Source organism: Perna viridis, chromosome 1, assembly GCF_037379345.1.
Source record: "Perna viridis isolate PV_CMFRI_1.1 ecotype Kerala chromosome 1, ASM3737934v1, whole genome shotgun sequence".
Lineage (NCBI taxonomy): Eukaryota > Metazoa > Mollusca > Bivalvia > Mytilida > Mytilidae > Perna > Perna viridis.
The window spans coordinates 48,236,658-48,250,592 of record NC_142445.1 but is presented as its reverse complement, the minus strand read 5'-3'; the positions used below and the strand labels follow the sequence as shown (position 1 = coordinate 48,250,592).

General features: G+C 32.3%; 1 protein-coding gene across 3 annotated transcripts; it reads left to right on the top strand.

Annotated features, from left to right (window-relative positions):
• Positions 1–12: 12 nt before the first annotated feature.
• Positions 13–12,090, top strand: LOC148629104 (uncharacterized). Of its 3 annotated transcripts, none has more exons than XM_088543832.1 (5): positions 13–150; positions 1,637–1,706; positions 2,478–2,617; positions 4,025–4,175; positions 5,615–12,090. In XM_088543832.1, the coding sequence occupies exons 1-5, from the start codon at positions 148–150 to the stop codon at positions 7,987–7,989; spliced, it is 2,739 nt and encodes a 912-aa protein (XP_088399958.1). In that variant the 5' UTR covers positions 13–147; the 3' UTR covers positions 7,990–12,090. The 3 variants fall into 3 exon arrangements, with proteins under 3 accessions (XP_088399958.1, XP_088399967.1, XP_088399975.1); XM_088543841.1 differs by having other exon boundaries at positions 75–214; XM_088543849.1 differs by lacking the exon at positions 13–150 and adding an exon at positions 215–345.
• The last annotated feature ends 1,845 nt before the right edge of the window (positions 12,091–13,935 follow it).

Below are 13,935 nucleotides of genomic sequence, written 5' to 3'. Positions count from 1 at the left end.
TTCCGAATGAATCAACCGGAAGTTGCTACTTTTGGCCTGTTCCCAGAACAAAAAAGATGAGGTGTTTGATGTGTATTCTACTTGATTCTGCCCCCTAATTAATCCTATTGAATTATAATTAATCCAAGTCCGACGCTTTTTGTTTTTATGGTACGCTTGCAATAAACATTATGGGTGCAACGACACATGTGTTCATATTAATACACTGTCACTGGTGAGTTTTTCCCCCTGCATTGGCTGCAAAAAAATACAATAGTGTCAATGTAAATGTACATGTAATCATGTTGAGACAAGAAAGTGAATGATATTATGTTACTGATAAGACTATGAATATGTTTCAATGAGGTAATTTATAATCACAACAAGAAGTAGTAAGGCCAAGGGACGGTAATTTTAGTAAGATAACTTGTGTTGGAGATCCTTAGTTATAGTCCAAATAATTATGCCATCTAGGGAAGCTAATTTTTATTTTGATTGGTTGCCTATAATTATTTTTGCTTGTGTGACAATGACAAATTATGATGTGTAACTTTCTGATTAATGTATGACACCATGTATATCTAAAATAACGGATAAATAGAAATTATTTCATGATGCAAGTTTTTGTGACTTTATGTCATTTTACTTAGTAAAAATGAATTTTAATGATTTGAAATCGAATGGAATTACTATGCACTACATTTGTACTTTCCATTTGACTATTCCTTTTGACTATTGCCTAGGTTTTATCAGTTTGGTAATTTTGCTATTACCCTTCATTGAAATTTTTTTTTTTAAATGAAGGACATGTAGAATCAACAAGCCAATAAACCTTGGGCATGCCCATTATTATGACAAAACCACTTGATGCCAACATAAAAATACCAGGTCAAGCACATGTACAACAGCATATAACCAATCTTGTACATTGTACCTTTAAATTATGGATTATCCTGATCATGCAGCAAAACAGTAAGAACGAATAAGGGAGTTCATTGCAATCTAGCAACTCAATATTTATCCCAGAAAACGACTTATTCAAGGGTTTTTAAAGTGGGGAATGAATTCAGGAGTGGACCATTCGATATATATGCTGCATGGTAATAGATGCTATTTTAAAATTCAATTATCAATATATTTGTTATTTGTGCATGAATTTGTCATACTAAGGTACACCTACACAGTGTTCTAGGATTCAAAGAATTGTTAAGTTTGAAAGTAAACTTCAAGTGTGGAAAATTATTCTTCATTTAGAGTTTTCCTGTGGAAACTGAAAATTTTGAAAAAATACTTGCTTCTGATAATTTTACTTATATTTCATATGTAAAGTGAAGCAGTCATTGTTGGAAATAGTACATTTTCTCATTTATTTCATACTGAATTTTCCTTCAACTGAGAGATTAATGGCATCACAGTTTATAATTGCAGTGTTCCTCTGACTTCAAAGGGATATTTGGAAACAATTCTTGGGCTATTGATAGAAGCAAGATCTGAAAAGATACAGTGAAACTTGTCTAAACTAGACACTTTGAAGTCCTCTTACATAAATTTAAATGTGTTTTAAACCTTGGTTAAACCAAACAAATTCAGCAGTTCAATATGAGTTTGGTTTAGATTGGTTTTATTGTAATTTATTTTTCTTTGTTTTTCTTTCCAGACTTTAGCATCAACTAATTTTGAAATGGAATCCATAACAGAAAATCCTGTCAATTCAGGAGTAAATTCAGGTATTTATTTCTTGGTAAAAAATGAATCACATACAGTCTAATTAAGTTGATTCATGAATTAAGATTTGTAGGTTGCAGCAAATTTATGCCTCCTATGTAAATGTGCATGAATTAATTTAATCAATAGCAGATCATTGCAATGGAAGATTTTCTTGGCCTGCGGATTTAACCAGATTTATATGCAAGTCCATCTAAAGTTAAGGATGATATTTTCTTCATAAGCTCGATTACAGTATTTCTACATTATTTTGGGTCCTGTTATTAATCAGTCCACATTAGGTTTTAAAGATCCAAAATTAAATTATTTGATTTCAACAAATATTGAACTTTGGTGTTATACTGGTATTTACAAATCCAACCATTTATTTACATACACTTATTGGATTCAATCCTGTGCTCAAGTGGGAATCCAGAATTTGTTTCATATCATAAAAAATAAATTTTAGGGTTCTGTGGTATGCTGTATCTTAACTTTTTATTTAAATTTTCAGTTTTGAACCATTACATGGCAATAGAGGTAAATGTTCAAAATCACTTTTTGAATTACTATGAACACATGGATTCTTATCAGAATTAAGCAAAATGAAAGTTCAAGGATTAATCAAGCTTGAATGTATAACTAGTGTATTTCCAACTGATTAAGGTTCAAACTCTGCTGTCATACCAAGCTGGGTCCTAGGGACATTTTATTTATACCTGGTAATATGACATATTTTGTATTCAACACATTTAAAACTTATACATATAATTCAATTGCTGTATTACTTTTAGATGATGAAGTTAAATTAGAAATAACAGCTTCTCTTCTATCAAGTGATAACGATGAGACTAGCATGGAAGGAATGGAAGGCACAAACACAATTAATGTAGAGAATGATTTCAAACAGATATTGGAGAAGATTGAGGATGTGGTAATCAATTTGAACACAATGATATACACTAGAATATAGGGGTGTCTGTAATTATAATGGAAATAAATGTAACCAACATGAAAATCTTCTTACTCATCAATATTACTGTTAAGGAAAAAAAGGTTGTTTGAATATCAGCCAAAAAAAAGCGTGAACAATGTGGGGCCTGATGGGTTATTTTCAGTCTTCGTGATCGGCGCATTTTCGCTATTGTGATCTGTTTTTCTACAGATTTATTTTTTGTGATTTGTGATGAAAGCATTGTTCGTGAATCGTTTTCGTTAGAGTTTTATGTTAGTTCTTTGTGATTGAGACGTATATTTTGTTCTTGTGATTTTTTTTTCCATTACGGAAATAAAAAGTCCCATTGAGTTGTCTTTCTTGGCTTAAAAAGTTGAAGTGGCGCGATTTAATTTAGAACCTGGGAGAATTCAACACGTAAACAAGTAATGAGCCAGTAATGTATTTGATTGTAGCTTAATTGAACCAATCTACAACACAAACAACCAGCTTTTGAACCTCTATTATCGAGATTGATCGGGGTACTCTTTTTATATTTTTGTGATCCAACGATCATGGAAATTTATTTTCTGTGAATCATGATTGACGAAAAAATCATGAATCGTGATGAGACACCCCCCATCAGGCCCCTCAACAATGGGACAATTCAAATACACCAATATCCATGTACATGACCAGAAACAAAAAAGATCTACATGTACATGCACAATGTAGTTAACCAAATAAAATAGATAACTGAAGTTTTGATAACATACGCAACACAAAGAACTAAAGCACTAGCTATATAAACTCCCACAGAAAACAGGGAGTGACATCAAGTGCCTTGAAAGAGTAAGCATGTCCTGCTCCACCAGTGGCACCTGTTATATTGCAAGTGAGTGTAATCCAGTAATAGTCTGGCAACAATAATGCAGTTCCCCAACATGAGTCACAAAGGGGTTCTGAAAAGTTAACAGAACTTCCATATATATGTTTCTCTCATTCTAAACTGTTGATTAGAAATATATGTGACTTTTTTACCACCAGGTGGTGATTAAATTTCTGTGAGATATTTCTCGCCATTTTAGATTTTCCAAGTTTTGTACAGATTTCATGGGAGAAATCAATTCTCCTTCAGTCCATTCTTGATTCTCCACTTTATGGTACTTTAACATGCTTTCTAAAGCTCATTTGTTGAAAATCTGAATTTACCATCTCAAGTTGAGAAAGAATTGAAACTGCTCATCATGAAAAAAGAATCTATATTTAACACTTGAAATCTTTATATGAAACAGTCTTAAGTAATATAGGTACAGATCTCACAGTCAAGCTTCACAACCTGAATGAATTATGTAACAGTACAATTTGTCAGCTTTACTGAAACCATATTCAATTTGTTGTTTTCAGTGTAAAGGTGTACTACCAAAGGATCAACAGTTTGTGTTTATAACCACTAATACAAAGAAGAAGACTTTTGATTACTTTGGTACAGAACATGGTGTAAACTTCATTAACAAGAATGACAACTTAGTGTCAGACTTTGTGGTACACTGTACAAGTAAGTTAAAGTGAACATTTACCTGCTATCATTGAATAAGAGTGTTCCCTTGATTATGATACACTAAAACATATACCGTATTTTCCAGACTATAAGTTAATATTTTTTTTCAGCAAAGTATCAGCCTTAGCTTATCATCCACCTCCACTTATATAAGGATTTTTCAAGAAGAAATGTTCATTTACAATGCATTTTATTAGATTTGTTTAGTTCACTTTCGATTGCTTTAATTCAAAATTTTTGGTAAACTTCTATCATTGAATCAACGAAAGCCGTCACTAAGGCAGTCAAACTGGCGATTGAATTTGAATATTATTGATCGTTGTGGCTATCCTTTATGAATGAATACGACATTGTTAACAAAAACTTTGAAACTGTTAAAATATATATACAACTCTTAAGAATATACGTTAAGAAAAGTCTTTTTTAACTGGAAAGACATTATCAAGTGTTCTGGAGTTATCGGTCCTTTAATATGCAAATTTTGGGCCATTTACGGTATGTTGTAACACATTCACATGTGGCTCAAATTATATTTGATTGATTGTTGGGATTTAAAGCCCGAGCAGCAATACAAATTATATTTACTTCAGGTGTTATCTAAATGGCTAATTGCAACCAAATTTGCAGGTAACAAATATTTTCTATTTTATTTTGTAATACCAGGTGATATTGTTTATTAATTATTGCTTGTAATTATGACCAATTCATCGTATTTCCTGCTTATTTCACACATGGGTGCCCATGTTTGACATGTTTACGATTTCGTTCACCTGATGATCTAAGGCTTCAGAGCCATTGGCACGCCATTCAATAAAAATAATTGAACTCATGGTCAAAGTACACTTTAACAAAAACACAAATATAAATTTAATTCAGAAATATTATACTTTAAATAACATTGATGGAATAATATGTTGTGGAAACAATGCGCTCAACTATGATCTTCGCTGACACCTACGATATAAATGCACATGTCTGACCCTGGACTGATCTGCTGAATTCGACTTATCTATGTTTTTTTTTGTTGATTTTGGTCAAAATTAGGCAATTTGACTTATACACCACATCGACTTATAGTCAGGAAAATACGGCAATAACAATATTCATCATGCATTTATTCTGCAAGTAAGAAAATAATTATGTAATTTGATAGGACAAAGATGTTTTTGACTATTCATATAATTCAAAAGTAAGCTATTTACTTATCATATAATCATGTTTGTTTTCCCCATCTATTCACATATTTGCAAGATTGAAAATGGTACCCATTCCAATGGAACCTATCACCTTTACATATGGGAAGTGCTCCACACCCCTTCCCCACATGATTTGTACACTGTACATGTTTTCAGTGATATGTACTTATTAAAAATCATTATTTATTATGTTTGAGTTACTCTTAATTTTTTTTAAATCATTGTCCAAATATTTTTAAGCTTGTGTAATGGCAGAGAAGAGCAAAGATGAAAGAAAAGTCATTTTTAAAGAGGAAGACAACTCTAACAATACATCTGATCATGTGACCACTGTCGATAATGCCTCTCTGGATATGACAGGTACCCAGGTGAATGGTAATGTTTCCAGTCCACCTCATCAAATATCTGTCTCATCACTAGAAATAACATTAGAAAATGCATCTAAAGAACCATTTAAGGCAGAAAGTTGTTCCACAGGGGTGTTGGATGAGATTGATGTTGAAAAGTCTATAGAAAATGTAGTAAAAATATTGTTAAAGGAGAAAAACATGACATGTGATGATTTATTAAAAGAGTTGGTAAAAGTAAATGATTCAACACTTGTAGCTTCTTCACCAAAAAATATCCGTCCTAAACGAAATATCAAGTCTAAAGTGAGTAAAATTGAAGATGACTCTGAGGAGGATGATTTTAATGATGAAATTGTGAATCACCGTTTCTCTGATGAAGGTGGCAATAGCTCAGATAATGAAGATGATGATATCATGGGTGATGAAAAGGATGAGGACTATGAAGAATCTGATGAAGAAGAAGGTACAGATGAAGATGAGTCTGAGGATGAGTCACTCTCAAACATTAAAGAGAAGATGACATCTTCTGATAAACTGGAACAATATGAGTGTTCACAATGTTACAAAACCTATTCTTCATCTAAAGAGCTAAAGGAGCATGAAAATCAGCATAAAGAGTTCAATTCTTTGATCCGCAACAAGAAAAATGAATGTAAGATGTGCAATAAAACATTTTCAAACAAGGCAATCCTAAGACGTCACTGTAGAGCACATTTTGATGGACTCAAATTAAAATGTTCCATTTGTGGGAAGTGTTTTAATCGATCTGAGTCATTGAAGACTCACATGGATGCTCATAACAACAAAAAGATTTCTTGTGACACTTGTATGCGTAGCTATCAATCCAGAAGTGCTTTTAACAAACATTTAAAGAAGTGTACAATATATGCTCAGAATGATGAAGAAATGAGTGCAGAAGATAGTTCAGGTCAACTTACTATTAATGGAAACACAATCAAACTTCCGCCAAGAAAATGGACTTGTCAGAGGTGCTATCTTAAATTTGAATCTGAAGAATTCCTAAATAATCATTTGAAAGAACATGAAACATTTGACAAAATACCAGAATCCAAAGATAACAAGTGCCCTGAATGTGAAATGACATTTGCTAGTCGTGCTGGGTTGATACGTCATTATAGAAAACATGCCGGCCTTTCATTGTACAAATGTGCTATATGCTCAAAGACATTTTCTAGAAGTGATGTGTACAAGAATCACTTGAATAGCCATGGTGATCAGAAATTTTCTTGTAGTCAATGTGGAAGGCAATACAACACCAGGAGTGCTTTAAATAAACATCTTAAAAAATGTGGTAAATCAGTTTTCAAATGCTCTGGCTGCTCAGTGTCATTTTATAACAAAGAAAATTTTGAGCTTCATATTTGTAACAATGATGCTGATCCTGAAAACTTGACAAAAACTTACGAGTCAGCACAGACTCCAGAAGGTAAACATGTTTGCGGTATCTGTAAAATGGTCTTTGACAAGAGAAAAGGTCTTCTTCGTCACCGTAAATTACATTCAGCCATGTACAGATCAAATGTATGCAATATATGCAACAAAAAATACAGTTCCAGAGAAACTTTAAAGAAGCACATCAGTGCAGTACATGCTGAGAGTAAGAATTTTATCTGTGACTTGTGTGGGAAAGGCTTTACCAGATCTGATGGCCTCAAGAATCACTTAAAAGTCCACAACACAGACAATTCTCATAAAAAGCCATGCAGCTACTGTGGTAAACTTCTCTCTTCCTTAGCGGCACTCAATGTCCACATGAGAATTCATTCTGATACTGTCCCTTATATGTGTGAAGTATGCGGCAAATCTTTTAGGCAGCAAAGTAACCTTCGAAGCCATAAACTATCACACACTGATGAAGCTAATTTCCAGTGCGAGAGATGCCCAAAGAAGTTAAAGTCATTAGCTCTCTGGAAAATCCACATGAGATACCATGCTCTGAAGGAAGGATTGAGTGATGATGCTATAAAGGCTAACTACGGCAAGTTTTACTCGTGTGAAATGTGTGGGAAGAAGGTTGCTACCTCAAACCAAATGAAACAACATATGCGGTCTCATTCAAATGAGAGGCCATATTGTTGTGATATTTGTTCAAAATACTTCAAAGAGCGATCAAAGTTACAGCGTCACATTAAGAGTGTACATTCTGATAGAAGTGGATTTGTCAATCACCCACCTATGGCTGAGCCAATGTATGACCCAATGCCCCATCAAATGCCACCAATGCCAATGTACTATCATAATTAATTATTGTAAGTCACCTTACTGTGTTTATAAGATATTATTGCATGAATGGAATTTCTGGGATGATCAAGTGTATTTCTTGTTTATACTGTGTGATCTGGGAGTGTAATGTTTGCTAAAAGCTTTTTTTTTTCACTTTCAGGCTTTTTAACAAAAAAAAACTCCCAGATGAAAGAGATTTAAGCTACATGTAGTTAAGAAAGGTTTATCTTTGGTAAATGCAGAAATTGTTTAGTAGCATACATGTAACTTACTCAGATGTACATGTATATGTATTACTTAATTGCTGAATGAGTTTTATCTTAAATTTACACTACATTTTCATAAAGGTTGAGATGTTTATAACAACAGTCAGACAGATTATGTTTGCAAACATTTTTCAAACTATACCTTACATCTGAAGTAAATAATTTCTTTGTTATGTTTTCATTAAGTTTTTTTCTACAAATACAATATGATAATGTGTTATATTGTATATCTGAGTTGTTTTACAGCAAGTAATATAATTAACTTTATGGTATAGAATTGGTCCTCCCTTGAATAAATGACAGTCTCCGGATGAACATTTTTAGTTCCCAATTGGACAATTGACAAAGATCTCTATGTGAAATGATAGAAAGTTAAATTTCCTTTATTTACTGTCCAGATAACTACCTAAGATTTTAGCAGGAAATGGTCATTAGATCAAGGAAAGACCAACTCTATTCCCTAAAGTTAACTTAATTACTCATTGAAACTTGTCTTAATCATGTTAATTACTTTTGCTTTTATGTGCTGTTAGTACTGTGTAAGATTATTAAGTTGATATTACAATCCTTCTATGATATTTAGAACTGATGTTAAAGCTTTATTTTTAAGCTAATGACTGCAGACTGGTCCATGAAACTTTTATTATTTTGTTTGACTTAATTTAAATGTTCTTAAGCTGTATTTAAACTTGGAGTTGTTTATTTAAAGTTTAGATGTTAGTTCTTTGACTAAAATATATGTTATTAGATTTATGTATGATTATAAACATTTTCATTGGCAGTTTAGCTGTTTTATGAATATATACATGTACATGGCCATGTATGAAGCAAAATGAAGAAAAGGTTTATAAGGTCAAAGAATATAGAGTATAAGTCCAAATTCTGAGTTGTGATATAATTTCTGCAAAAGGTTTAATTTTACATTGTCTAAGTTTTCAATAGATTTCATGGAAGCAACAAATTCTCCTTCAGCCTATTCTTTATTTTAAACCATTTTCCCACTCTTTATGGTAAAATTAAGATTTTAACTTTGTATCTTAAGCTTATGTCTTGAAATCTTAAATTTTAAACATCTTGTGTGGAGAAATAATCTAAACTGTTCATTACTGAAAGGGAATGTTTCAAAATATAATTCAGGGCTATGAAGCTGCATTAATAAGTAACTTTGAAGTCAGTCTCATATCTTGTCCAACACTTGGAGATCGATGGTAAAGGAAAACTATCGACCAAACTACATGTATATGACAAATGCAAATTTGTTCATACTGTATTGTCAACTATCCTTACATCCGTGGCACCATCTTTTCAGCACCTTCCTATGAAGTTTTCACATCACAACTCATACATTATTCCAGAACTTGCCGTAACTACACAGACTTTTTGTATCGCACTAGTCTTCTTACAATTAGGCTTCTGGAACAAGGTAATGTTGCTACAAGATTGAAATCATCACTACAGAAGTTTTATGGTCGTCATCATGAACTCATGGATGATTATGGTGTATCCATCTGCACTATGAATACTGATTTGATCATCGTGTCATAGTTTTCCTTTCCTCTTTCCTTTACCCTGGACTTGGCTTTTTATGAGCAACTTGGCAGATCTAATAGAAAAGCAGAGGAAACTTACCCTACCGGGACCCCTGGTCCATGCTCCCAGTTGTTAGTGGAGTCCGAGTTGCTCATTTACTTTTGTTACCTTGTATGTATTATTTTGGTCAATTTATGTTCTTTATTGTGTTTGCCTGTTTTCCATGTCTGGTCTTTGTCCCTCGATTACATTCTTTTGATTTCCACTAGAACCATGGTTCCCTTGATTACTCTTTTACTTCCGTGTCTGGTCTTTGTCCCTCGATTACATTCTTTTGATTTCCGCTAAAACCTTGGTTCCCTTGATTACTCTTTTACTTCCTTTTTTTTCATTATGAAGGATACCTGTTTGAAAAGAAAATTATTGCAATTGCAGAAACAAGAGAGAAACATATATATTGTCTAGGTTCTGAAAACTGTATTAGGGTTCCTGAAAAATAAATAGTTGGAGGAAATTTTTGTTGTAAATTTAGACAGCTAAATATTACATTGTGATATACATGTATAAAGAGTACTGGTAGGCCATCATAATTTTTAAACTTAATATTCTTTAATTCAAATATCTTTAGTTTTTCATCTATCTCCTTCTCTACTGTTAGAGGAGATAGATGAAAAACTGGATATAATATAAACAACATTAAATAGCAAGCAGACATGTCTGAGAACATGCTTAATAACTCAAATATGGAAACAAAATGAAATGATTCAAAAAAAAATCCTGCTCCCAAAGGCCTGTGCTAAAAAATGGAAAACTATTTTTAATATTTGGTGTCAAATGACTGAATAATTCATAAATGTTTCCTTGGAAGGTTTATCACTGAATTTTGGCAATATTTTCATAAGACTTTTCCTCATTTTGTTTCTGATGTTCCCAAACCTATGATATTGTTATGTATACTTGTAGAATTACTTTGTACAAGTATTACTATAATATTTTAACAATATATTACTAAAGATATACATACTTATTTTCTGTATTGATTGTATTCATACAAATGTTATTGTTTTGTTGTTTAAAGCATTATTATTATTTCTAGTCCAAACAGTTACCCTAATGATCTATGCAATTTATTAAGCATGAATGTATGATTTAAAATGTTTGTAACTTGATGAGCAGGCTACTAATGAAGAGTTTGTTGTATACCAGGTATGTTACTGATCACAGCAGGTCTCTTGGTTTAGGGGTACAAATTGGGTCATATTTAGATACCAAGTTTTTTGGCACTGAAAGATTATCTTACTTGTAAAGATAAACTTTGAAATTTCCTAAAGGTTTTATTGAGTAAAGTGTAAGTCTTCCTTTTTTGCTTCAGAGACAGCAGTATTTTCTGTGGAAATTTTTATTGATCTTGTGAAAAACTTCGAAAAAAATATTTTATTGTGTTTCCAGTGTAAATGGGGGCGTTTCCCATTGTAAATTTGGAGAATTTTTTTTTTTCACAAAATTTAAATTTTTTACCAATTGTATAAAAAAAAAAGGTTCTTGCCTCCCCTTAATTGGCCTTCAATTCTATTTACCTCCCCCTTCCCAGCCATCAATGGAGTCTGTTAACTTTCGGGTATTTGGGATATCAGATCTTTTTGAACTTTTAACACATCATTCCTAGGGACATGGTGGAGGGCCCCTTATTTTTGGAGGCTTTTGTTCCACCCCTTTTGAAAATAAGGGCTAAAAGGGGGGAAATGGGTTTTATCATTAGAATTGAAAGAAAAAGTTTATTGTTGATCCAATTTAATGATTCAGATGTTAATGTATTCCTTTTGAAATTTTGTTTTGAATGTTTTTACAAGGTAGACTTATCTTTTACTATTTGGGAGTTAAAGGGGTATGAAATTGGGCCACACTCAAAAACATTAACTATATTTTGTGATATATAATTTGTTTATATCCTTGATCTTCAGTCAGATTTCTGATATCTATTTCCATAATGAATTGTAAGTCTTTTTGCTTAAGTGTATCAAAAAGTTATATTGTGTCCTCTGTTTCCCAAGTGAACAGAATTCAACTTGCTGTCTCATGCACGCTGAGAAGCTCTCATTGAATTGTAATAACATTACACTTTTGAACAATCTTCTTCTCTTTTATACCATTTATGTATTTGATAGTTTGAATTTGATATCTGGTATGTAATGTAAGAAATTTATGCCTGTTTGACTAACTCTTTGATTGATTGAAAATGTAATGTTTAGAATTATTCTTGTATCAACATCAAGCTTGTGTGTTTCATGTATCAACAAATTCAGCAATAAAACAATTAAATCATTAATTATCTTTCTGTGTGTTAACATATTTGATGTATGATTAATATTAAGGATTCCACACTGCAGAGGCAGGTGCCCAATAATCTTCATTTTGCCTTCCTGTCTAAGATTGAGAGATTGAGAATATCTCCTGATCCATTCAATGTGGTGAACAGAAAAACTCAATTTATAATCACAACTTTTAGGAAGTCACATTGTTTTCTTTTAATTTTGAAGAAGTTAGACAGTTATTTTAGTGAAAAGTTCTTTTTTATAAAATGTCCCAGATTTTCATTATCAAACTACAGTATGTAAATTGTTGAGTTTAAAACTCATATAAGATTGGGAAATGAGGTGCAAATCGCATTTTGATCAAAATTGGATAAATAGAAGACGTTGATATGTGTCATAATTCAATATTAATGCAATTGCATAAATATATTTACGCATATGTGATATTCAGTATTTATGTGCATAATTCTATTTATGCAGTGGTTAATCTTTGTTAACTTCACATATGCAGAATTAATCACATGATTGCATCAATGCAATTACACACATTGCACTGTCATTATTGTCATCAGAAGACACTTGGTTTTACTGGTATAACTTGATCATTGATCTGGTGATCTTTATAAAATTTTCTAACAAGGTTCCAAACCACAAAAGGAAGGTTGGTATTGATTTTTGGGATTATGGTCCCAACTGTTTTAGAATTAGGGAACAAAAACAAGTATTTCATGGAATTAAACTATGTATACAAAACTTCAGTAAAAATGAAAATATATGATGTTCCACAATATTCTATACCACAATGGTCAGACTGGTTTAGATTTTGGTGGTGAAGACATGAACATTTTAGAAATTAGGGACCAGAAACATGCATTTTCCTGATGTCCGTATAATAACTATACTATTAGTGACTGGATTGCTTTGAAATTGTACAACAAAACCCCATACCGCCAATGGAAGGCTGGGATTGATTTTTGTCATATTTTTATATAATGTCAACAAATCAAGCCACGAATTGCAATTTTTTGTTCAAAAGAGTTCAGTTGTTTAAAATCATTCAAAATTTGAATTACTTTGGATTTTAGAAAAAGAGTAAAAAAAGTTATCCTTCAACTAACCCCTGGTAAGTGGAAAGATTTCTACTAATCTACATTGAAGACGCTTGTTTGTTGGGACTAGTCCACAGACCCTGGGGCTCGTTACGAAATATTAGAAGTGTATTTTGTAAGGCGCCCTTGTGCATGACCTAATTGAGAACCACAAGCTACTCGGCCTTTACTGACTCGCTCCATATATTCCATCAGTAGTTTACTTGCTTTCCACAATATCCAACTGTAACTACATGCTCGTATTTGTTATTAAGTGTGATATTATAATTAAAGTAACAGAGCTTTCCCACCATGGGTATTACTTCTTAAAAAACATTTACCGGTGCTAGGTTTTCTTTTCGTCGTTATATAGTCGTTATACAGAATTTTCATTCGATAATATAATAGCAAATAGCACATGCAGATGGTATTGCTAACCCAATATTTACGGAAATATAGTCCTTTCAAACAAAATCCTATGGGTTTATCAACTACCCTTATTATACATGTAATCGTGAAGGATGAGGATGCGATTTTCAAATTATTGGCTATTCTTTGAACAGTTTTCGCAAACAGAGATATTCGACTGCTTATTGTATCCCTACGTAAAAACCAAGTCATTTTACACTACATATAAACTTGCCTATTAAGTATCTGACGTTACTTATCCTGATCCAGTCCACTGGAATTGTAGTTGCCGATTATTTCTAATAAATGCTTTAATAAGTATTGTCATTCTTTAATATGTTCTGAGCAAGCTTTCAGTAACTG

Coding starts and splice junctions, on each gene's coding strand:
- LOC148629104 (XM_088543832.1), top strand. Junction 2,618..4,024: donor TGGAGAAGATTGAGGATGTG/GTAATCAATTTG, acceptor TGTTGTTTTCAG/TGTAAAGGTGTACTACCAAA. Junction 4,176..5,614: donor CTTTGTGGTACACTGTACAA/GTAAGTTAAAGT, acceptor AATATTTTTAAG/CTTGTGTAATGGCAGAGAAG.